General features: G+C 48.3%; 1 protein-coding gene across 3 annotated transcripts in view; it reads right to left on the bottom strand.

Moving 5' to 3' along the window:
- Positions 1-292: 292 nt before the first annotated feature.
- The window catches only part of cltcl1 (clathrin, heavy chain-like 1), a 37,545-nt gene continuing 13,951 nt past the window's right edge, over positions 293-23,886 (bottom strand). Inside the window, exons 6-33 of one of the 3 annotated variants that reach the window (XM_061259653.1) lie at positions 23,273-23,446; positions 21,766-21,963; positions 21,351-21,551; positions 20,853-21,005; positions 20,220-20,342; positions 19,766-19,903; positions 18,904-19,068; positions 17,985-18,165; positions 17,631-17,794; positions 17,003-17,128; positions 15,690-15,832; positions 15,089-15,323; positions 14,505-14,627; positions 13,864-14,009; positions 13,192-13,375; positions 12,404-12,596; positions 11,693-11,850; positions 11,244-11,408; positions 10,704-10,811; positions 10,043-10,210; positions 9,379-9,528; positions 8,939-9,070; positions 8,443-8,553; positions 7,842-8,012; positions 6,451-6,672; positions 4,345-4,365; positions 2,002-2,077; positions 293-1,809 (exon numbers count right to left, since the gene is read on the bottom strand). In XM_061259653.1, coding sequence (XP_061115637.1) covers positions 1,691-1,809; positions 2,002-2,077; positions 4,345-4,365; positions 6,451-6,672; positions 7,842-8,012; positions 8,443-8,553; positions 8,939-9,070; positions 9,379-9,528; positions 10,043-10,210; positions 10,704-10,811; positions 11,244-11,408; positions 11,693-11,850; positions 12,404-12,596; positions 13,192-13,375; positions 13,864-14,009; positions 14,505-14,627; positions 15,089-15,323; positions 15,690-15,832; positions 17,003-17,128; positions 17,631-17,794; positions 17,985-18,165; positions 18,904-19,068; positions 19,766-19,903; positions 20,220-20,342; positions 20,853-21,005; positions 21,351-21,551; positions 21,766-21,963; positions 23,273-23,446 — 4,248 coding nt within the window. In that variant the 3' untranslated portion in view covers positions 293-1,690. Of the gene's footprint in view, positions 1,810-2,001; positions 2,078-4,338; positions 4,366-6,450; positions 6,673-7,841; positions 8,013-8,442; positions 8,554-8,938; positions 9,071-9,378; positions 9,529-10,042; positions 10,211-10,703; positions 10,812-11,243; positions 11,409-11,692; positions 11,851-12,403; positions 12,597-13,191; positions 13,376-13,863; positions 14,010-14,504; positions 14,628-15,088; positions 15,324-15,689; positions 15,833-17,002; positions 17,129-17,630; positions 17,795-17,984; positions 18,166-18,903; positions 19,069-19,765; positions 19,904-20,219; positions 20,343-20,852; positions 21,006-21,350; positions 21,552-21,765; positions 21,964-23,272; positions 23,447-23,886 lie in introns of all 3 variants that reach the window. The other 2 variants (XM_061259652.1, XM_061259654.1) reach the window with 2 other exon arrangements.

A 23,886-nucleotide genomic window follows, 5' to 3' on the forward strand; every position in this document is an offset into this window, starting at 1 on the left:
AAATGGACTCGCGTAACAACACTCTAAAAAGTGGTTTCAATAGGAACCCTGTGAATCCATATTACATTACATTACATTACAAGGCGTTTAGCAGACGCTCTTATCCCGAGCGACGTACAGTGAAGTGCAGAGAAGAACCCCATCTAGTTGAAAGGGTTCTTTGTTTGGGAGCTTTCACACCTATGACAGAGGGTTCCATAATCAAGCTAAAGAGTGTAAAGTTTAGTATCCTAAAACTGTGTGTGCACGAGTGAGGGGCGGGTGTAGGGGTGTCAAACACAAGACCAGACGGTGTGTGTAAACTTTATTTATTTCTCCTTCCGAAGGCATGGTCTGTGTGAGTTGGGAGGGGATTGCTGTACAGCTCAGATTCTCCTCGGAAACCCAAATTCACACAACGTCTGTACAACATGGCACCGGCAATACAGCAGAGCCCCTCCCCTTACCAAAGCTCCGCCCCAAACAGGACAGACCCGGTTATCCTCGAGACTCCAGAACATTCTCTTCGCTGCTACTTAAATAAAAATAATATCTTTGCTGCAAGCAGACGTGCTGAAGACTCCATTTTCTTTTTGTATTTCGCCTTTTTCTCTGTGTATATTAAAAAAGTATAATGCTTAAGACTACAACAATACAACTCTAGACAATACATATGGTTTTACATTATATTGGACTTTTGATTAATTAGGAATAGCAACATTTCATTACCATAAATTATACATTATTTTCAGTACATTAAAATGGATTATACTATTCTGAAAAAGTGGCACAGACGTTTGCAGTCACACCCCCTTCTGTTTCCAAAGCACTGGCAATGTCAGAAACTCCTCCTCACCTCGTACGTCGACTCGAGAAGCAAGCCGGCCAAGGCGTCACAATACTAGGTTAAGGGTCTACATAAACATTTGTAATATTTTCTAGAAGATGGGAAATTGTGCTCCGTTTTGCGTGGTTACACAGCGCATGCACGGACAGCAGCGTTTGTCAAACTGTGCAAATCCCTCATGTGAAATCCTGTACCTTTAACTGCTGCAAAACACCGAAAGCAAATCAAAACACCCTTCTGTAAGAGGAGGATCAGTTAAAACTACACAGAGGTAAAGACCAATGTAAACCTCTCAGTGAAGTACAATGCTAGTCCACAAGGAGGCGCCAGAACAGCGGTAGTGTTGCGCTCGAGCTGGCGGTGGGAGGAAGGCCAGGCTGCAGTGGACAGGGAGGGGGGAGGGGACAGTGGACAGGGGGTAAAGAGCAATAAATAGTGGGTAACAGGCTGTTTTTTGGCTGGGACCTGGAGGTCCTATCTTCATGCGGTGCAGGGTCAGTTTTCAGGAGGTTTTTCAGCAGGTGTGTTTTTGGGGTCGGGGGTTAGAGTTTGGGGTGTTTCTGGGGTGCAGGGTGTTTCTGGGATGCAGGGTCAGAGTTCAGGGTGTTTTTGGGGTGCAGGGTCAGAGTTCAGGGTGTTTCAGGGGTGCGGGTCAGAGTTCAGGGCGTTTCTGGGGTGCGGGGTCAGAGTTTGGGGGGTTTTTGGGGTGCAGGGTCAGAGTTTGGGGTGTTTTTTGGGTGCAGGGTCAGTTTGGGGTGTTTTGTGGGTGCAGGGTCAGAGTTCAGGGTGTTTCTGGGGTACAGGGTCACAGTTGGGGGTGTTTTTGAGGTGCAGAGTCACAGTTGGGGGTGTTTTTGGGCATGGTCACATGTTGAACCCGTAGGGGGGCTGGGTGTACCCGGGGGCGCTGTATCCATAGGGGGGGAATCCAGGCTGGGGGGGCACTGCTGCTGCTGGAGCCGCTGTCAACATCAGCTGCTGACCTGCAGTAACACACACACACACACACATTAAACACACACGCATATATTAAACACACCTTACACCCATATTACACACACTTTACACCTTACACACGTTACGCGCACGCACGTGCGCGCGCACACACACACACACACACACACACACACACACACACACACACACACGCACTCTCTCTGACAGCAGCTACGTACCGTACACTATAGGAGTGGGCTCTGTCACTTCCTCCTGGGTTTTCCTTTGGCTCTCTGAAGCTTCCAGTTTGTCCACCTGTGAAGCAGAAGCAGGCTTCAGCCAGAGCATCAGTTCTCTTTCACACAGGCTTCGGTCAGATCCCAACACCTGAGTGGCCATTTTCCTCACTCAGCACTGTGCTGTATAGCTTCTCAGCCAATCAAACTGTATCACTGAGCATCTCAGCCAATCGAACTGTAGCACTGAGCATCTCAACCAATCAAACCGTAGCACAGTGTCTCGGCCAATCAGAACCTAGCACTGAGTGTCTTGGCCAATCAGACCCTAGAACCAAGTGTGTAGGCCAATCAGAATGTAGCACTGAGTGTCTCGGCCAATCAAACTAGCACTGAGCGTCTCAGCCAATCACAGTTGCGCATGCGGTTTGAATGGAGAGGAAAGCATCACTCCCTGTACCTGTATCTTCACCAGTCCCCACCCCCTCGAATAGACTCCTCCCCCTCAGCCAGGCTCCACCCACTAACAGGCCCCACCCCCTATAACAGTCCCCGATGAAGGGAACTCTCCAAGGCCCAGAGGTTCATCTACATTAATGTTACTGTGCATCCCACATTACAGGCCTCAGTGCGGAATAATGCAGAGGACAGGGAAGCAGGAGAGCCACACTACAGTGTGCTACAGGTACTACTGTCCCACAGCGAGGCAGTCCTGGAGCACAGGCCATGCAGGTCCAGTGAAAACTGCCCATTCTGAGTCACTCCATTCTGTTCTTCCTCCACAGCGGAACCCCAGCCAGACATTCCATGCCAAAATGCTGCGGTGTAGTTAGCGCTGGAGCTAGCACGCAACCGGCAAGCCTGAGAACACGCACGAGGCACGTTTAACAGGAGACAAACTCACAAACCACGACTCCGGCATGCTTCTGTTTAACACAGCGCCATTTAAGAGGTGTCCCGTACGGAGACACGAGGCAAAAGTTGTGTTGCAGGCGGATTTTAGGATTTCCAGGATTTTTTTACGCCCCTTCGCTCACACGGCAAGCAGCTCACAGCTCCTCCTCCAGGTAAAGCCAGGCATGCGTCTGTACTCCAGTAAAACTGCACTCGTGTTCAGCTTTTCTCCTCTGCTGTGAAACACAGGGGTGCCCCCTGCTGGTCTAAACAGGCACGGACAGGATGCATCACTGGCCTAAGCAGCGCCAAACCGAAAAGCAGTATCTTGTGGGAAGAGCAAAAACACGTGCAAGGTTTCTGATGTATTCAACGCGCCTCATCCAAGGCACAATCTCATCACGTTAACTTCGTACTAAAACACATGAGTCTCAAAATTACATTTCAATGAGAAAAAGATTTATTTCAGGACCGATTAGAATTTTGAGCAAGGACAAAAATATTTTCAGTTGAAACGAATGTGCTCTTGTCCTGTAGTAAATTCATGAATTGCACAAAAAGCATTGACAGATTATTGTAAATTATTGCAGGAAAAGCTTGAATATAAAAAAATGATGAAGTGAGGGATATTTCTCTAATAATCATCTGTGGGAAGAGCCTGAATCAAAGGAAGGCTTGTGTGTGTGTTTATGCAGTGTCATAACTACGTTACTGCACATGTTACTGCAGCTCCAGATCAGCCTGGCTGCTTCGACAGACACTTTAAAGTTTGTGGAAGCAGGAAGCTGACTTGGTCCTCATCCGAAGTTACAGAAATGACAATAACTGGGAAATGGAGTTCAGGATTCAACCGTAAAATTGGGGCCAAAGAGCCCTGGACCCAATCCCGGACTGATCCTAAAAAGCAGTGGCATGTGTGTGTTCGTCGAGCTGTTCAGCTCTGCATCCGATCCCTCCATTTTCCACTTCAGCGCAAACCCGCTTTAACCCTTTGAAAGATTCTCCCCCCACCCCATAATTCTAAGCCTTCTGTCACCAGCAGGGACTGTTACATGATTATTCTAAATCACATATTCCTGACCTTTAACGGGTTAAGAAATTGGCTCAATGGTGATTTTTATTATTATTCCTTGCGGGAATAAATGTCTGTTGTGAAGTGACACGAAAAGCCGTTTTTAAAGGGTGCTAGAGGAGTGAAGAGTGATTGGCTGATTGATTCTCTGTGCCGTTTCCCAGAACCCCCCACAGCGCTGTGACCTCAGTGTTAGTGCGGACACTTCAGGAGTGCTGTTATGAGGACAGGACCTCAGACAGGCCGCAGGCCGGTTAGAGGGAGACTCGGCTGTTAGGCTATTTCTACGGGGGAAGGGGCTACAGCTAGGCGCGTACATCAGAAACCTAGAGCTACGTTACAACAGAGACAAGAGAGAATAAAAAGGCAGAGACCGTCACCTTCTCCGCAACCTCATCAACCTGGAAGAAAACCCACATGTGAAACCTCACATCTTTAACATCACACAAACATGGGCAGCCTAGCCTAGTGGCTAAGGTGCTTGACTGGGAACCTGTAAGATTGGTGGTTCAAGCCCCAGTATAGACACTAAGATCTGCACAGCTGTTGAGCCCTTGAGCAAGGCCCTTGACCCCCTGCTTAGTCTAATCAACTGTAAGTAGCTTTGGATAAAAGTGTCAGCTGGATAACTAATCTGATGTAATGGAAACAGGAAGCATGTTAATGACTACAAGGCTCCGCCTTTAACTCAGGGCAACAGAAAGGTCTCCACTCCACCCAGAAGGGGCGTGGTTCTAACGAGGCAGATTGAGAGTTTCTCAGTGTTTTTTGGGCTGGTCCAGCTGGTTTTGTCTGGGGAGAGAGACCTGAGGCATACAGAAAAGGACACAGTCTCCTCACTGCATTAGCCACCTGATCTCTCTCTGCACTGAAAGCCCAGGCCCCTGTTCCACAAAGCAGGATTATATTGCTGGACACCTCCAGGCCCCTGTTCCACAAAGCAGGATTATATTGCTGGACACCTCCAGGCCCCTGTTCCACTAAGCAGGATTATATTGCTGGACACCTCCAGGCCCCTGTTCCACAAAGCAGGATTATATTGCTGGACACCTCCAGGCCCCTGTTCCACAAAGCAGGATTATATTGCTGGACACCTCCAGGCCCCTGTTCCACAAAGCAGGATTATATTGCTGGACACCTCCAGGCCCCTGTTCCACAAAGCAGGATTATATTGCCGGACACCTGGACTAACTCAGTTTTGTGAAACAGGGCCCAGGTAATCTGGAAACCAATAGCCTCTGTACTATAATTACTAAAGCGCTATAACTCTAAAATAAAATGCAAATCTGAAGTTCTTCCGCTCAGAAAACTTAAGGAATAGATTTACACGTCTTTCCTCTATGTCACATTGTATTAATCATTGTTATTGTCATTATTTATTTACTGGTTATTTCTCTTTTTTTAATTTCTTCTTTGAGATTGGATGGTGAACTGTATAACTTGAATAATTTGAAAATCAATAAAAATCTGTTTAAAAAAAAAAAAAAGACTTAAGGAAATATGGCTGTTTACAATATGCTTTACTACAGGCCCAGTTTGGTGGTGTGTGAACAGGACGTTTTGAGAGTTACTGGACAGTAAAGCACTGCCCCTTCTGAGAAACACAGCCACAGGCACTTCACTACAGACAGATAGCTGTTATCAACCATCTGAAAGGCCTTGAACAGCCAAGAGTGTTCAATACGTACAGGCTAAAGCTCACCCATCAGGCTCAGAGCCTAAACTGTAACTCAGTTAAGGAAAAACATCAGTGAGAAACAAGTCAGGTTTAACACACAGGAAGAACCACACTTCCCTGCACTGCTGTGCTGACTGTACCTCACACACACCTACTCTTAAACACACACACTCAAACACCGACAGACACATTCAAGGTTCACACTTCTCTGTACTCCTGTCTCAACTCTATCAGACATAGACACCCTTAAACACACACATAAACCTTCAGAAGCCACACATTCCTAGACTCCTGATACGACTGTACCTCAGACACACACACACACCTCCTTAAGCACATACACACCTTCAGTAATCATCTAAAAATAAAAGCTTGAAATTTCACACCCAATTATAATCAACACAGGCCATTAGAACATTTAGTTTGACTGCATCTCCATTATCTCAGCCTCCAAGGGAGTGCTAACTCTGTACTCTGCTGCACAGTAAAAATAAGCCACCAATTCACTTGCATGTTTTCCCATCATCTCTTTTTAGAATTCAACACAAATGCAACTGATAATTTCACCTTTATATCATGTAATTATGTGACCACTCCAGTCTTTGGCTGATGTATTCTGCTCTCAGCTCTTTCCAACTTTGGATTGGAAAGTGATGAGTGTGCTGTGTGAAACACACTGCATAAATAAAGTCATTACAGCTCAATATACCAGCATGTTTCCAAGATGTCCGCCTGGGGCTGGAGCGGTTTGCACTAACGTGCTATCGCTAACGTGCTAACGTGCTATCGCTAACATGCTAGGACTCACTTTGGTCAGGTATTCCCTCATGAGCTGGATGAAGTAGGGCATGGCGAAGTCCATGATGTTGTGCCTCCAGGCCAGCTCGAGGACCACGTCAGGGTGCAGCAGCTCGTACGAGGCGAACAGGCAGGCGGCAAAACACTCCTTCTTCCCCTCCTCCAGGAACCACTGCAGCAGCTGCTCCGCCAACTCTGCGTCCTTCGACTCCGCCGCGTACAGCATGGCATCCTGGGAAACCGCCACAACGCACACCCTCACTACTGGCTCTCAGTACACCAAAACTACACCGTCACCGCTTTCAATACACCAAAACTACACCGTCACTACTAGCTTGAATTAATACACCAAAACTACACTGTCACTGCTTGCTTTAAATACTACACCAAAACTACACCATCACTACTGGATTTCAGTACACCAAAACGACACGGTCACCGCTCTCAATACACCAAAACTACACCATCACTACTGGCTTTCAGTACACCAAAATTACACCATCACTACTAGCTTTAATTAATACACCGAAACTACACCGTCACTGCTTGCTTTAAATACTACACCAAAACTACACCGTCACTGCTAGCTTTAAATAATACACCAAAACTACAGTCACTGCTAGCTTTAAATACTCCAAAACTACAGTCACTGCTAGCTTTAAATACTCCAAAATTACACAGTCAATGCTAGCTTTAAATACAGCAAAACTACACCATCACTGCTAGCTTTAAAGAATACACCAAAACTACAGTCACTGCTAGCTTTAAATACTCCAAAACTACAGTCACTGCTAGCTTTAAATACTCCAAAACTTCAGCCACTGCTAGCTTTAAATACTCCAAAACTACACAGTCAATGCTAGCTTTAAATACAGCAAAACTACACAGTCAATGCTAGCTTTAAATACAACAAAATTACAGTCACAGCTAGCTTTAAATACACCAGAACAATGCTGTCACTGCAGGCTTTCAAGCTCAAAGACTCTTGCAGACTGAAATATAATATGCAGAACAATGTGTTTATTATTCCATACTAAACTCCCTAAAAGTTCACAACATAAGGAAATAAAGTAAAATTATAAAGTAAATAATAATAATAAAATCACAAAAAATCTACCCACTGCCTGGTTCTAAATACCTGGTTCTAAATCACTTTGTTCTAACATACAGAGAATAATTTAATGTGTTTACAGTGTGTAATATTGTGCAATACTTCGTTAAAAGGAATAGCTTGCCACGGCTTGATACGGTGCTAGACATTATTTTGCTTTCAAGCAAACTAAGCAGTCGGTTCACTTTAGTGGTAGGAACAGCAGATCACTGCTGGGCTGAACGGCCTGTTCTCCTCGTTGTGTCATGACTGACGTGGCTGGGGCAGAACAGCGCCCCCTGGTGGCTCACCTTGTACAGGCGGTCCTGCTTGCAGAGCTCCACGCTCTGTGTCCAGCGGTTGTTGCCCTTGTACAGGTACGCTGCGATGCGGCGGAACTCGATGAGCTCGTGCCGCTCCAGCCGCTGCGCCAGGCTGATGTTGTCGAAGTTGTCGTACGCGTCGATGGACGCCCTCAGACCCTGCGGGAACAACGGGGGCTTGTAACGGGGCGAACAGCAAGGAGGAGATACAGCACTCCTGCTACTTTTAAGCCAACATGTAAGACAGCAAGACCTGACACAAACATCTGAAAAATGTTAACTAGTCAAAAGGCCGGTAAAACTTAAAAACAATCCAGATCTCCAGGAAATTTAAAGAAACATTGACAAAGCAAAATTTACAGTCACAAATAATAGTTTCCTTCAACGTAGTGCTGAATAATTATCTCATCAGTACTGTCAGACCTCTGAAGGGTTTTACTGAATCCAATAAAATTGAATGTGACCCGTCATTATTTTACCCAGGTGTGGTAATGTGAGGAACTGGCTGCTGTATCTGCAGACCAGGTGACTGCAGCAAACATATTTTATTAAACGAGTATAACACACACACACACACACACACACACACCTGAAAGTCCTCCTCCTCGGTCAGCAGGTTGTTCAAGGCCTCGTTCACTCCCTTGTTGTTGTGGCTCTGCACTGACCTCAGGTACGGTTTCACCAGCTGCAGCTGCTCCATCTGCACAACCCAGCACAGAGATCACAACCCAACACACAACCCAGCACAGAGATCACAACCCAACACACAACCCAGCAGAGACCACAACCCAACACACAACCCAGCACAGAGATCACAACCCAACACACAACCCAGCACAGAGATCACAACCCAACACACAACCCAGCACAGAGATCACAACCCAACACACAACCCAGCACAGAGATCACAACCTAACACACAGCCCAACACAGCCAAAATCACAACCCAACACAGCCAGATCACAACACAATGCACAACCAGTACATCCCAACCAGTCACTCATAACAACCCAACACATAACCCAGCACAGTCAGTCACTGATTTACAACCCTGAGAGTCAAAAGCAGAGATCTGCAGGTTTTACCTTGGAGAAGAAGGACACCGCTCTGGTGTGGTCTAACCTGGGCGAGAGCACGGTCAGCAGGTCATTTACCAGCAGAGGTTTGAAGTCCAGGTAGAACATCAAAGCTTTGTAGTACAGCTCCACATTGGCTACCTGCGTAAGCATAAAGGCAAGCAATGATTTTCACAAGTTACTACATCTCTTTATCACCTATACATCTATAAATCAAAATTTATAAGTCTACATTGGCTTGATCTTTCCCAGTGATCCCAGTACTACAAAGGGGAAACCCATAGAAATGTGCTACACAATAAATATATAATAACTAATGGTTTACAACAATAACACAACGGTTTCATGAAAATGACTAATGACAACACTAATTATGCATTTAGTATATTCATGTCATAGCTGTATATTTGTGATTATAATAGCCCTTTAGAGAGGGTGGGCGTGGTGACCTTGGGGATGATGTCCTTGAACTGAGTCTCCTTCCAGGCGTTGGTGGGGTGGTTCATCATGGTGATGATGGCGTTGTCGTACTCCTCGTATTTATCGTACAGGAAGACCAGCTCCGCCCACAGGTGAGCCTGTTCGGCCGCCCGCAGGACCTGGGGAGAGAGAGCACGCCTGGTAATCCTAACCCTGTCACACAGTACGACACTCAATCCTGCATCTTTAAGGTCAGAGAGGATTAGAACATCTGTAAATATTATATATTTGCTTTGTGTATCACTAGTGTTCAAGTGATAAGACGGTGAAAATGATGAATTATCAAATCCAGAAATCACAAAAAATAATTTTTGCTGAACTTATAAATGATTTTGTAAGCATTTTTACATTAAACTCTCCTTTTGAGCTGTGTGTATGTTTATCATGTAAGCCTCTGACTCTTTGAGAGGTGTGTATCTTCGGGATGCACTTTTAGCAGGTTAGCGTCTAGCTCTTTGAGGGTGCGTACCTTTAGCACGTTAGCACCTGGCCCTTTAAGGCAGTGTGTACCTTTTGCACGTTAGCACCTGGCCCTTTAAGGCAGTGTGTACCTTTAGCACGTTAGCACCTGGCCCTTTAAGGCAGTGTGTACCTTTAGCACGTTAGCCCTTGGCCCTTTAAGGCGGTCCCTACCTTGGGGATGTTGACTCGGGACCAGAAGAGCTCCAGGTGTTCCCTCATCTTCTGTGGTTTGAATTTGGAGTAGAGGATGGCCAGCTCAGTGAACATGCCCATGTGAGCCCGCTCCAGACCCAAGGCTGCCTCCAGCAGGGCGATGAGCTCCTCAAAATACCCTCGGTCCTGCGGAATAACACATACCATACTCATGCCCCCAGTCCTGCCAAATAACACACACCCTATTTGTACCTGCACATTACATACAGACCCTAGCGCTGTATTAGCAGATTAGTACTGCATGCTTTGCAGTACCTGGTATTAGCACATTAGCGCTATGTCTCAGTAACCGGTAGTGGCTGTGTCTCAGTACCTGAGATTAGCACGTTAGCATTGTGTCTCAGTACCTGGTATTAGCATGTTAGCGCTGTGTCTCAGTACCTGGTATTAGCAAATTAGCGCTGTGTCTCAGTACCTAGTATTAGCATGTTAGCACTGTGTCTCACCACCTGGTATTAGCATGTCAGCACTGTGTCTCAGTACCTGGTATTAGCATGTCAGCACTGTGTCTCAGTACCTGGTATTAGCAGATTAGCGCTGTGTCTCAGTACCTGGTATTAGCATGTTAGCACTGTGTCTCACCACCTGGTATTAGCATGTCAGCACTGTGTCTCAGTACCTGGTAGTAGCTGATGAGCTCCTCCAGCTCGTCGGCGTGAATAACGATGTGCAGGCCGCAGATTTGGGCCAGCCGGAATTCCGTCCCATCCACACAGGCGAAACACACCTGGAACAGGCCGGGGGAGGTCAGACAGGTCAGGAAAGGTGTTTTTAGTTTCACAGACACATATTTTAGCTTAGTCCTAGACTAAATTCACTTTTGAATGGAGATTGTGCAGAGATTGCCCATACAAAAATCTATTTAGTCAAGAACTACGCTTAAAACGATCATGACTATGTAAATATGTGAATATGGCTGTTGCGATGTGACTAAGTTGTCTACTTTCTTTGCGTGTAAAACAGCAGCTGGTTTTTAACATATGACAATAAACTTGAGTTTGACTCGAATGTAGAAAAACAACATTTTAAATCTGGGATAATCCACATTTTCGGGTAAATTTCGGGTTTTTCAGTACGGTTCCGGGATGGTGGTGAAGTTAGTCTTTACATTATTGGCATTTGGCAGCTGGGGGGGCTAGTGAGTGCGGGGGCTCCGTACCTCCTTCCAGGTGCGGGTGCTGTTGGCTTTTCGGGCGCTGTCCACGGCCGCCTGGTACTCGCCCAGGTGCACCAGGGTGGAGGCCAGCCGGGCGAAGTTCGACACGCTGTTATACAACAGCTTAGCCGCGTCGTACATGCCCTCGTCATAGCAACGGTCTCCCACCTGCCGGAAGGAGAAGAGGAAGAAAAATAATATATTTGTTATTGAACCCTGTGGGGTAATGTTCCCTCTGCATTTCACCCATCCGAGCTACTTAGGAGCAGTGGGCTACCGTGGCTACATTGGGGCTTGAGCCATCAACCAGAGTCAGAGCCCTTACTGCGTTTGAGAGGATGGGTGTATCTGAGGGTTTCAGAAGCTGCATATTGTTATCTCTGTATGGGGAGGTGTTACCTGTTGAATGTGGGTGGTGTTGGGGGGTGCTACCTGTTGAATGTGGGCATTACCTGTTGAATGTGGGCGTTGTTGGGTCCGCTCACAAACTCCTCCAGCTCAGACAGACGGTTGGTTTTGGCGAGGGCGAAGATGAGCTCCGTCTCCACGTACGCCTCGCGAGCCTTCTTCCGCGCCATCTGCAGGAACTTCACCAGGTCCTCCCAGTTACCTGGCAACCAGAGACAGGGAGGGAAATCAGGGACACGCCCAGCACACACCCCTCCAGTGGACAGCACAGAGAGATTGACAGGCAGATGAACAGACAGGACAGGCAGTACACTGTGGGTCAGGTACTGTTTTTACTCGCTGTGCTGGTCTGTAGGTCAGTTCTCAGCTTTTGATGATCTGTAGATCAGTACTCACTGTTCTTGCTGGTCTGTATGTCAGTACTCACTGTTTTTGCCGGTCTGTAGGTCAGTACTCACTGTTCTTGCTGTACTGTATGTCAGTACTCACTGTTTTTGCCGGTCTGTACATTTTACATTTACATTTTAGTCATTTGGCAGACGCTTTTAATCCAAAGCGACTTACAAGTGCATAGGTTCTACCACAAGTCAAAGCATCACATCCAGAACAAGAAAAATACACCTGGACTGCTGTTCTAAACATATAGTCGTCATCATAAGTGCAATTTTTTTTTTTCTGTAGGTCAGTACTCACTGTTCTTGCTGTACAGTAGGTCAGTACTCACTGTTTTTGCTGGTCTGAAGGTCAGTACTCACTATTTTTGCTGGCTGCGCTGACCACCTCCATGTATGCGGACGGGTCGTCTGCTTTGATGTACGAGTCGATGGCCTCCTTCACCAGGTCCTTCTGCAGCTGGGCGCGGGCCAGCTGACTCCAGACCGCCGGCTCGTTACAGCGCTCCGCAAACTCATACGCCCGGTCCAGGTTCCCTATGTGCTCTATCAGTACCTGCACAGAACCAGAGAGAGAATACATCACACACACAGCACCTGCATACAGCAAAGGGAACACATCACCTACACTCACACAGTACCGGCATACAACAGAGAGAATATATCACCTACACTCACACAGTACCTGCATAGACCACAGAATGTATCACACACACACACACACACACACACACACACAGCATCTGCATAGAACAGAGAGAATAGATCAACACACATACCTGAACATACAGACACACACACCTACACATGCCAGAGAGACAATACACCACGCACGGACGCGCACACGCGCACACACACACAGAGGGACTTGCTTCCACACTGTAGCCTCTGCTTCTGAAATAGTGACCACTCCAAACCTTTATCGCCAAAGGGAATCTCAGGTGAGATTCTGGTGAAAGCCTCTAATTAATTGACTTTGGTTGTGAACATTTAGTCGGGTTTTAACAGGGGCTCAAAACAATAGTATAACAGTCATTTTGACTGGTTGAAAAGGTATATGGTTGAGATTGACATATAGCCCTCTTGGGATTTTACAGGAGTTACGCTTGACTGCCATGCTGTCCTCTTGGGACTGAAGGGGATAAAAGTACCTGGATTGCGGAGGTGTTGACGTCAAACTTGCGGAAGATGGCGAAGGCTTCCTCGAAGAGCTCGTTGCTGATGGCGATGTTGGCGATGTCGGGGGCGTCGTAGTTGTCCAGACGGTTGATGTACTCCATCACGCGCGTACGGTCCGCCTTGATGGCCGTCAGGATCAGAAGGTTCTGGAGGTTCCTGGAGGGTTTTAACGCAGAAAAAAGAAACTGACTGAAGGGGGAAGACTCCGGGGGAAGAATGAGGGACATGTGATGGAATTAAAATTAAAATGCAATTAAATGGTAAATGGTAAATGGCAGGCATTTATATAGCGCCTTTATCCAAAGCGCTGCACAATTGATGCTTCTCCATTCACCCATTCATACACACACTCACACACCGACGGCGATTGGCTGCCATGCAAGGCCCCGACCAGCTCGTCAGGAGCATTTGGGGGTTAGGTGTCTTGCTCAGGGACACTTCGACACCGCCCGGGCGGGGGGTCGAACCGGCAACCCTCCGACTGCCAGACGACTGCTCTTACTGCCTGAGCCATGTCGCCCCTAAAATAAACATTGTTTGTGAGTTTGTTGTAGGCCTGTTCACACTAAGCATGCTCAGAAGGCCACATGGTGAGGGGAGGCAGGGCTGACCTGACTGAGCATGCTCGGAGGGGCGGGGCCTACCGGTGCTCGCTGAAGACGGAGTTGTCCAGCACAATCTTTTCCAGGAGCTCGATGAGCTCATTGGGAAGATCCGCCGTCATGAAGGCCTTCACCGTCACTGATACCTCCTCCGGGTCCTGGGTCTCCGACAGGGCAGTCTGCACCACCTGTACAGGGGTAGCCCAATATTACACACCCCATAAACCCCACAGCCAGGCCAGAACTACACACCCCATAAACCCCACAGACATGCCAAAACTACACACCCCATGAACACCACAGCCATACCAAAACTACAAACCCCATAAACCCTACAGCCAGGTCAAAACTACACGCCCCATAAACCCCACAGACATGCCAAAACTACACACCCCATAAACCCCACAGACATGCCAAAACTACACACCCCATAAACACCACAGCCATACCAAAACTACAAACTATAGCACATAACACACACTCCACACAACAATAAGCCCCCACTGCACAGACCACACACATCTGAAGCACCGCACCCCTGGAGAACACACACCCAACATGGACCAACTCCATGCAGAGGCTGTGTCCCAGAACACACACGGCTCCTGTTGAAGCCCCTCTCCAGGTGAGTTACCTGGTCTGCAGGTGAGTTACCCGAGTTACCTGGTCTCTAGGTGAGTTACCTGGTCGATGAGCTGCCGCCTGAACGGGTTGTTCTCCTCCAGGACGCTGGCCCACAGTTCCGGGTCTTTCCGCCGTACCAGGTAGCGAGCCTCGCTCTTGAACAGGGAGTTCTCATTGCAGACCTGAAAGACCGGCAGCCAAGCACAATGTTTAGCATTTCGATGTCCACTGTTAAATTACCGTTTAAGGACAAAAAAGAAAAATCACCTTATTTGGATGTGTATTTATTTTGGACCAAAAGTTTTTAAATTGTGGATAACCTTGTTTGTGAGCTTTCCAATATTAAGAGAACCATACTGTTGTTTATTTTTGAAGAAATCTTGGGGGGTCCAGTATGGATCAACTTTTAGGGCCCCTGTCTCCTGAATGGTTGGTCATTCTGGTAAATCAAAGCACATTCTAAAAGCCAGATTATAGTCCAGTCCAGTGGCAACTGATGTTGCTGGTCGCAGCAATATTTGGTTTATACTTCGGGCAACTGGAGTGCGTTTATACTTTTAGCTTTTTGCTAAGGACAACAACTACAGTTTCTGTCAGGCAACAGTTACAAACAAGCAGAGGTGAGGGGGCGGGGGCGGCTGACCTTGATGAGGTCCAGGTCGCACTGCCCCCTCTCGTAGGCCACACAGGCCAGGTGGGGGTCCCTCTTCTCACAGTAGCGGCCCACCACGGCACTGTCGTAGAAGGGGTTGTCCTTCAGGAAGCGCTCGGGGTTGTTGTTGCTGTCGATGTAGATCTTGGCGAGGGCGTTGTGCGTGGCCGGCTCCTCACAGCCCTCGTGGATCCGAGACTCCAGCCACGGCAACAAGAGCTTCAGCCTGTACACACACACACACACAAACAAACACACACACACACACACACACACATACACATACATACATACACACAAAAACACAGACACACAACACTGTGTCATTACTGCGAACACCTTTCTTCTTTACCTCGTCTCTTATGTGGTGGTGAGGGTTCAGTCACAAAATGGCCGCCACAAATTCCCTACTGGGAGCTACACTCAGGCAGAGGCCTCCTTCCTCCAAATACAACCAGTGGCCAATAAGAATGACCACTGCTTTCATTTCCTTCCCTACGGACTTATGAAGCCAATCAGATCTGGCCCTCAGTGAGCGAGCGGCTCCCTCTGGCGCCCTCCTCTGGCCACAGTGTCAAAAGCAGAGTTTTACCTGTTCCTCTTCTCCACCTCGGCCACCAGCTCGTCTGTGGAGAACTGCCCACGCACCACCATGATCAGGTTCTTAATCACGTCCTCTGAGCAGTCCACATCTAATAGGCCCCCTATCACCACAGGGAGCCTGCTGGGGTTCACCTGCAGACACACACACACACACATACACATACACACAGTGCAGTCTAAGTATTTGGACAGTGACACACTTTTTGTTGTTTTACTCCAGCAGACAAACAGCTAGAACAATCACTATGTGGTTAAAGTGCAGAATTTCAACTTTAATTTGAGGGGTTTTACATCCATTTTGGGAATTACAGCCCTTTTAAGCATGGTCCCCCCAGTTTTGACCACTTACCAAAAGTAAGTGGGCAAATTAGCATTAGTCATCATATTCAATATTCCATTACAAATCCTTTGTAACCCATTTCTGCCTTAAGTCGACAACCGGTAGACATCACCAGATGCTGTGTACCTTCCCTGGTGATGCTCTGCCAGGCCTGTACTGCAGCCCTCTTCAGCTCCTGCTTGTTTTCAGCCATTTGCTGGTCTTCTGCATGTGAAATGCATGCTCAATTGGACAGTCAAGAACAACCACCTTTTGGCCCAACAAAACTCCTTGGTTGCTTTGGCTGTATATTTTTGATCATTGATTTTGACACACCTCATTTTTTGGCCGTCTCTGATCAATTTATTCAGATTTTTCAGCATAATGACGGTCTGCTTGACTGACATTGGCACTTCTTTGGTCCTCATTTCCTGTACTCCGTGAAGCATCTTTCTATAGTGTCGTGGCAAATAGCTCTATACAAATAAAATTTAACTTGTGGAATTCATCAATTCAATTCGCAGACCAAATGTTGAAATGCGCTGCTTCTCATTACGTCTGGAAAAAGTTCAGCCGTGGAGCCCTTATCATTCCCGCTAAGTAAAGAGGAAGATGATGTGCAGGCATGATGAAGGGCCTCGTCAGGGCTCAGTACCCATAATCAAATGAGGGCTGTTGAGCGTCTCCAGGACAGCAGGCCCTGACATCCTCCCGCACGCGGGGATCTGATTTGGGCCGATAACAACGGTAAATAACGTCATTTAGATCCAGACGCTACATAATCCAGAGGCACGTCCTGACGCAAGAGACTTCCTGTACAGGGAACAACGTCATCGAGGCCTTAAAATAAACCCGTAATATCATTACACAGAGCCAAAAAACCCCAGTGGAGAGTGCCATTATGTTTTGTCTACGGGGTGATCTGATAAGCCTGGGGCAGGAAGCGATTAGCATGTGTTAGCGGGCGCTAGCGCCAGACTCACCTTCTGAACGTAGATCTCGATGTACTTCTGCAGGCTGTTCCTGTACAGGTAAAGCACCAGGTCGTGGACGAAATCAAAACGATCACAAACGATGATCAGAGGCAGCTGGTCCGTTAGCTTGGCCTCCTGAAAACAGAAAGAACAAAAACATTGCTAAACCAAATGCACGCTAACTGAACAGCCTAATCTAACCGCTAAACAAACTTCAGGCTAATCTAATGAGCTAATCTAGCAGCCAATTCGAACAGCTAAACAAACTGCAGGCTAATTTAATGGGCTAATCTAAACACTAAACCAATGATAGCCTAATCTAATGGGCTCATCTAACAGCCAATTTGAACCACTAAACCTAAACCTAATGGGCTAATTTAAAGATCTAGACCTGCTACAGGCTAATTTCACAGACCCAAGCTGGCCAATAACAACGACACATATGGGCATCCTCATTGCACAGGATTGTAGTGTCAGAGCAGAAGCAGGCGTCACACACAGATCACAAGTCCTAAATATTTATGAGCACCACAGGTTTACACAAGGGAAGAAGGAGTTTGTCAAAATGAGATAAAAAGGCCTTCTAGAAAGCACACAGAAGACAGACAGTCGGCTATGATGAGGGAAAGGCAGGCACCTTGAGGAAGTTCTTGACTCGGTCCGGGTCGTAGCAGTTGCTCTCCCGGCAGATCCGCTCCACCTCTTTGATCTGGCCCGTTTTGCAGGCGGCCTGGATGTACTTAAAATGGACGTCGGGGTCCTGGCTGAAGTTCACAATGGAGCCCAGGAAGTAGAAGAGCCCTGCGAGAACAGAGGGGAGGAAGTTAAGGAATTCTTCAAATCGCTGGGTTTGACTTTAACACATGCCCTCGAGGGAGGTATATTTCCAGATTAGATCTGTGAAGTGCAACAGTCATGTAATAAAGCCTGGCCAAGACTGAATTTTGAAGAGCTGAATTATCCTGAACCGGATCATCGGACTCGTACGCACCCTCGTAGCTCTTGAAGGACTCGAACAGCTCCACCAGGGCCTGGGTGCCCAGCTGCTCGTGGTACTTGGAGGCCACCTGGACGCAGAGCTGCAGGTTCTGCCGGATGTTGGCGGAGAGCATGGCCCTCAGACACTCGATCGAGTCCTCCACCGACAGGGCGCCGAAGAAGTTCACCAGCCACTGGGGAGAGGGCCGGGAGGGTTAGCCACGACAAGCACACAGCAAACACACAGCAAATTACAGGCAGAACTGCTCACACGCGTGTGCACCAAACATATAGGACATGTGATGCAGAAACTCTGGGGGTTTTCAAGACCAGGCGCGATACAGTGCTCGATACTACCTAGCGTTAAGGTAAACTAAGCATTAGGAACACATTATTGGTAGGGAAAGGCAAACACTGCTGGGATGAATGGCCTGTTCACCCCATTATATTATGGTATGTTATGGACAGAACTGCACACACAAGCAAGACATGCATGTGCTCCAACATACAGGCACTCTTCTACAGTTATGGGGTTTGAGTCTCAAAGCCACACGCACGCGCACGCACACACGCGCACACACACACGTGCACACACACACACGCGCACACACACACACGCGCGCACACACACACACGCACGCACACGCCACACGCACACACGCACGCACACGCGCGCACACACACACACACACACACACACACGCACGCACGCACGCACGCACACGCACACGCGCGCACGCGCACACGCGCACACGCGCACGCGCGCACGCACGCACGCACGCACGCACGCACGCACGCACACGCCACACGCACGCGCGCACACACACACACGCACGCACGCACGCACGCACGCACGCACGCACGCGCGCACACGCGCACACGCGCACACACACACACACATACAGACTGAAAGGCGCAGGGCGGCGCCTGACCTCGGGGTTCAGCAGGTGTGTGTGCACCACCGCACGTTTGATGTCGTACAGGTCGGTGTAGTGTTCCAATGCACGCTGCAGAAGCCCCGCCTTCTCGCACAGCTGGGCGATGTGTGGTCGGTCGTAGTGTGTGAACATCTGGTTCCCCAGGATCGCATCTGCAACCTGCACCCCAAAACACACACACACACACACACACAAAGATTTCACCCAGCAGTTAATGAATCAATGAATATCACTCCACAGTCAATAAGCACAATCAGCTAATATCACTCAGTAATCAATAAACTACATCAGTTGATATCACTCAGCAAACAATAAACTACATCAGTTATAATATACATACATACATACATACATACATACATACATTATCCTAACCCGCTTATCCTGAACAGGGTCGCAGGGGGGCTGGAGCCTATCCCAGCATACATTGGGCGAAAGGCAGGAATACACCCTGGACAGGTTGCCAGTCCATCGCAGGGCACACAGACCATTCACTCACACACTCATACCTACGGGCAATTTAGACTCTCCAATCAGCCTAACCTGCATGTCTTTGGACTGTAGGAGGAAACCCGGAGTACCCGGAGGAAACCCACGCAAACACGGGGAGAACATGCAAACTCCACACAGAGAGGCCCCGGCCGACGGGGATTCGAACCCAGGACCTTCTTGCTGTGAGGCGGCAGTGCTACCCACTGCACCATCCGTGCCGCCATTCAGTTATAATATCATAAACCAATCAATAAACTACATCAGTTAAGATGTAGAGATTATTATGCTCATGCAATAAACAGCTACGATTTTAAGGAATTGTCGAGGAACATTGGGGGAAGGTTGGGGGAACATTGGCACCCACCTGGGGGGCGTGGATGAGGTTCATCTCCAGCAGACGGGTCTGCAGGTGGCCCTCGGCCGGTCGATTGTTCTTCAGGGCATCCAGCAGGAAGGACGTGCACTGCTGTATCAGACTGCTCTCCATGAACACGTCAACGATCTGCAACATACACATTATACAAGCACACACGCTCTCCATGAACACATCCACTATCTGTAGCACACATATTATACAAGCACACACGCTCTCCGTGAACACATCCACTATCTGCAGCACACACACTCTCCATGAATACGCCCACTATCTGCAACACACGCATTATACAGGCACACTACAAGCGCACGCACTCCCCATGAACACGCCCACTATCTGCAACAGACGGACACACACACACACACACACAAGTGCTCTCTCCATGAAGATGTCTACGATCAGCAGCACAGTCTCCATAAACACGTCCATACCATCTCCATACCTGGTTGATGTTGGTGAGCGGCTCCTCGTCCTGGACCAGCATCTGGGCGAACTGCAGGCCCTGTTCTGGACTGACCCGCATCACGTTCCGCAGGAGGAAGATCCAGTCTGGAGCGTACCCCACCTGCAAGGCAGAACACAGTCACCTACAGAACCAGCCTGGAGCCAGAACACACAGTGCCAGGACCTACAGAACCGAGCCTGCAGTAAGAACCCACAGCACCAACATGTACAGAACCTGCCTGGAGCCAGAACACAGAGAACCAGCACCTACAGAACCGAGCCTGGAGCCAGAACACAGAGGTACCAGCACCTACAGAACCTGCCTTGAACAAGAACACACAGCGCCAGCACCTACAGAACCTGCCTGGAGCCAGAACACAGAGAACCAGCAACGACAGACCCATACTGAACATTTGAAAATTTAAACATGGAATGTTGTTCTGAATATTGGTGAAGAGATATAGGACTTGTATTGGTGTCGTTACAGCATTTTAGATCAGCATCTAACCCAAGACTGACCCATGCCTGTCCCAGGATTGACCTGAAGACACACAGCTAGGGCGTAAACCATGGGCCTTGAAACAGCCCACAACATGCAGTACCAGGCAGCGCCTGAGGGGGGCAGCGGTACCTTTTTGGCGTACAGCACGATCTTCTGGAACTGTCCGGTCTCGGCGAAGCACTGGATCACCTTGTTGGGGACGTTGGCGCGGAGATACACACTGAGCGCCAGAGTGGGGTCTGCAGCCTTCACCAAATCTCCCAGCTCCTCTGAGCACTCCAGCTACAACACACACAGACACAAACATTATATACACTTATATACACACAAACACACACTTATACACACACTCTCAGACATTATATACACATACACAGGGTTAACACACACACACACACATTATATAAGCACACACTGTTATCATACACACACACAGACATTATATACAGAAACACAGGGTTATATACACACGAGCACTCCCACACATTATACACACACACACACACACACACACACACACACACACACACACACACACACACACACACACACACACACACACACACACACACACACACACACACACACACACACACACACACACACACACACACACACACACAGTACCTTGTCCTCCTTCAGCCATTTCTCCAGCAGCTGCTTGCGGCCCTGCTGCAGGACGGGCCTGCAGAGCTCCAGAGACTCAAAGGTGTTGAGCTGGCCCTGGTCCAGCAGGATCCCGAAGTACTGCAGCAGGGGGGAGGCCTGTCCGGGCTGGGCCGGAACGCTCTGGAACTTCCGGATGGTGTCGGACGTCCGCAGGATTCCCTGGGCACGGGGTCAGAGGCGGGGTCAGAGGCGGAGTCAGAGGAGGAACGCTCCACCAATCACAGCGTATTATAAACGTGTGCTGAGGACTCTCCTACAGCACAGTGTCCCCCTCACACACCGGATTGCTCCCTACTGGCCCAACAACACCAGGTACTGGTTTGATGAGAGTAGGAGCCTAAGCCAGACCCCCCACCCCCCCTCCCAGACACACCTTTGGGGCGGACGCGGCGACCTTGGCAGCCTCGGAGTAGCTGCCCTGGGTGAACAGCGTGTTGAACTTGCGGGCGAACAGCTCCTCAGCCCCGGCCAGGTTGCTCCGCACCGCCATGCGCAGGCCCAGGTCGGGGTTCTGCAGCACGTTAGTGGCGTAGTTCACGATGTTCTCCTCCTCAACGCACACGGACAGAACCTGCCAACATGCACACAAGCACCAGAACATCAGAACACATACGCACCAGAACATGAGAACACATACGCACCAGAACATGAGAACACATACGCACCAGAACATGAGAACACATACGCACCAGAACATGAGAACACATACGCACCAGAACATGAGAACACATACGCACCAGAACATGAGAACACATACGCACCAGAACATGAGAACACATACGCACCAGAACATGAGAACACATACGCACCAGAACATGAGAACACATACGCACCAGAACATGAGAACACATACGCACCAGAACATGAGAACACATACGCACCAGAACATGAGAACACATACGCACCAGAACATGAGAACACATACGCACCAGAACATGAGAACACATACGCACCAGAACATGAGAATCAGAACACATACGCACTAGAACATGAGAACACATACGCACCAGAACATGAGAACACATACGCACCAGAACATGAGAACACATACGTACCAGAACATGAGAACACATACGCACTAGAACATGAGAACACATACGCACCAGAACATGAGAACACATATGCACCAGAACATCAGAACACAAAGCACCAGAACAGGCCATTAAGCCCATCCAGATATGCAGAAACATCATTCTCCAGACTAGAGCACGGAACTCCAACTACAATCCTTTTTAATTACATTACAGCACTGTCACAGAGCACACTCTCTGAGCCAGAGTGACAGACAGGAGTGGAGAAGATCAGCACTAGTCTCAGGAATACAGTTGCAGCACAGGCATATTCATAATCACAAAATGTAATATTAACCAAACAATGTTCACTGTAACCACTGGAGCAGTGCAGGGCCTCAGGCCTCAATGCATTTAAAATGTCACATACTGAGCATTCTGCCACAAAATGGCCGCCAGTGACTGCACACCGGGGGTTAGTGAAGTGTGTGCTCCCCTCCTCTCTCACATAGGCCTTTCACACCGGCAAGGCTCCGTGCCAGTTCTAGCTACCAAACCTAATTTTGAACCAGCAAGTGCGTTCAGACCGAAAATAAATTGGTTTGGAACCTGAAAAGTTGGTTCTCAGCTGAAACCAAGAAATATTTGGTTTTTCCTAGCGAATCGTGACATTATTAGTGGGCGTGTCATATTCCGCCTGCCTTGTGCATTGAGCAACGCCATTGATGATGGTTCTGCTAAAACTGGTATGGACGCGGGCTGGTTCGCCAGAAAGCACCAAGGTTCTGAGGAACCAGAGCCAGAACCAGAACCAGAACCGCATCTGTCTGAAAGCGGCATCCATTTTGTTGTCATTACAGCGTGACCTACCTGTCCTTTCTTGTTGACTCCGATGATGCCGGAGGTGGGCTCGTGGGACGCTGTGACGAAGATGGTCTCTGCGCTGATGCGGTTCATGTAGATGCACACCCCAGACTCCAGGTCATAGAGGTGGATGTAGCCATACTTCGTGATCAAATAGATGACGCCATGTTTGGTACCAATCTGGGAAAACGAGAGACGGCCGAATTCACGTTGTCAGTAACATCCGTACAAATATAATGCAGTTGACCGTTTCACCCCTTCGCCATGATGCTGAAAGGTGTCACTGGGGTGGAAGTCCTCAGAATACGGCATCAGAGATGGACAGGTCCAGAACTCTATTTGTAACACCTTCAACTCCTTTATAAACCACATAACACAGGAAATGTCAGTTTTCACAATATGGGACCTTTAAAGCATTTCATTTTAAATACTTTATCTGGAAGGCTGAAAATAATTTCATACCCTTCTGACACACACAGAGTGCATTCTCGAGTCAGACAGCGAGTCTGTCCACATTCCTACATTAACATGAAAAATTTAACGGGCACCAAGCCCGTTACACTCCAGAAAGAAACACACTCTGTCAGTCTGATATAATACTGCCATCTCAGTAGACTTTC

Source organism: Conger conger, chromosome 11 (genome assembly GCF_963514075.1).
Source record: "Conger conger chromosome 11, fConCon1.1, whole genome shotgun sequence".
NCBI lineage: Eukaryota > Metazoa > Chordata > Actinopteri > Anguilliformes > Congridae > Conger > Conger conger.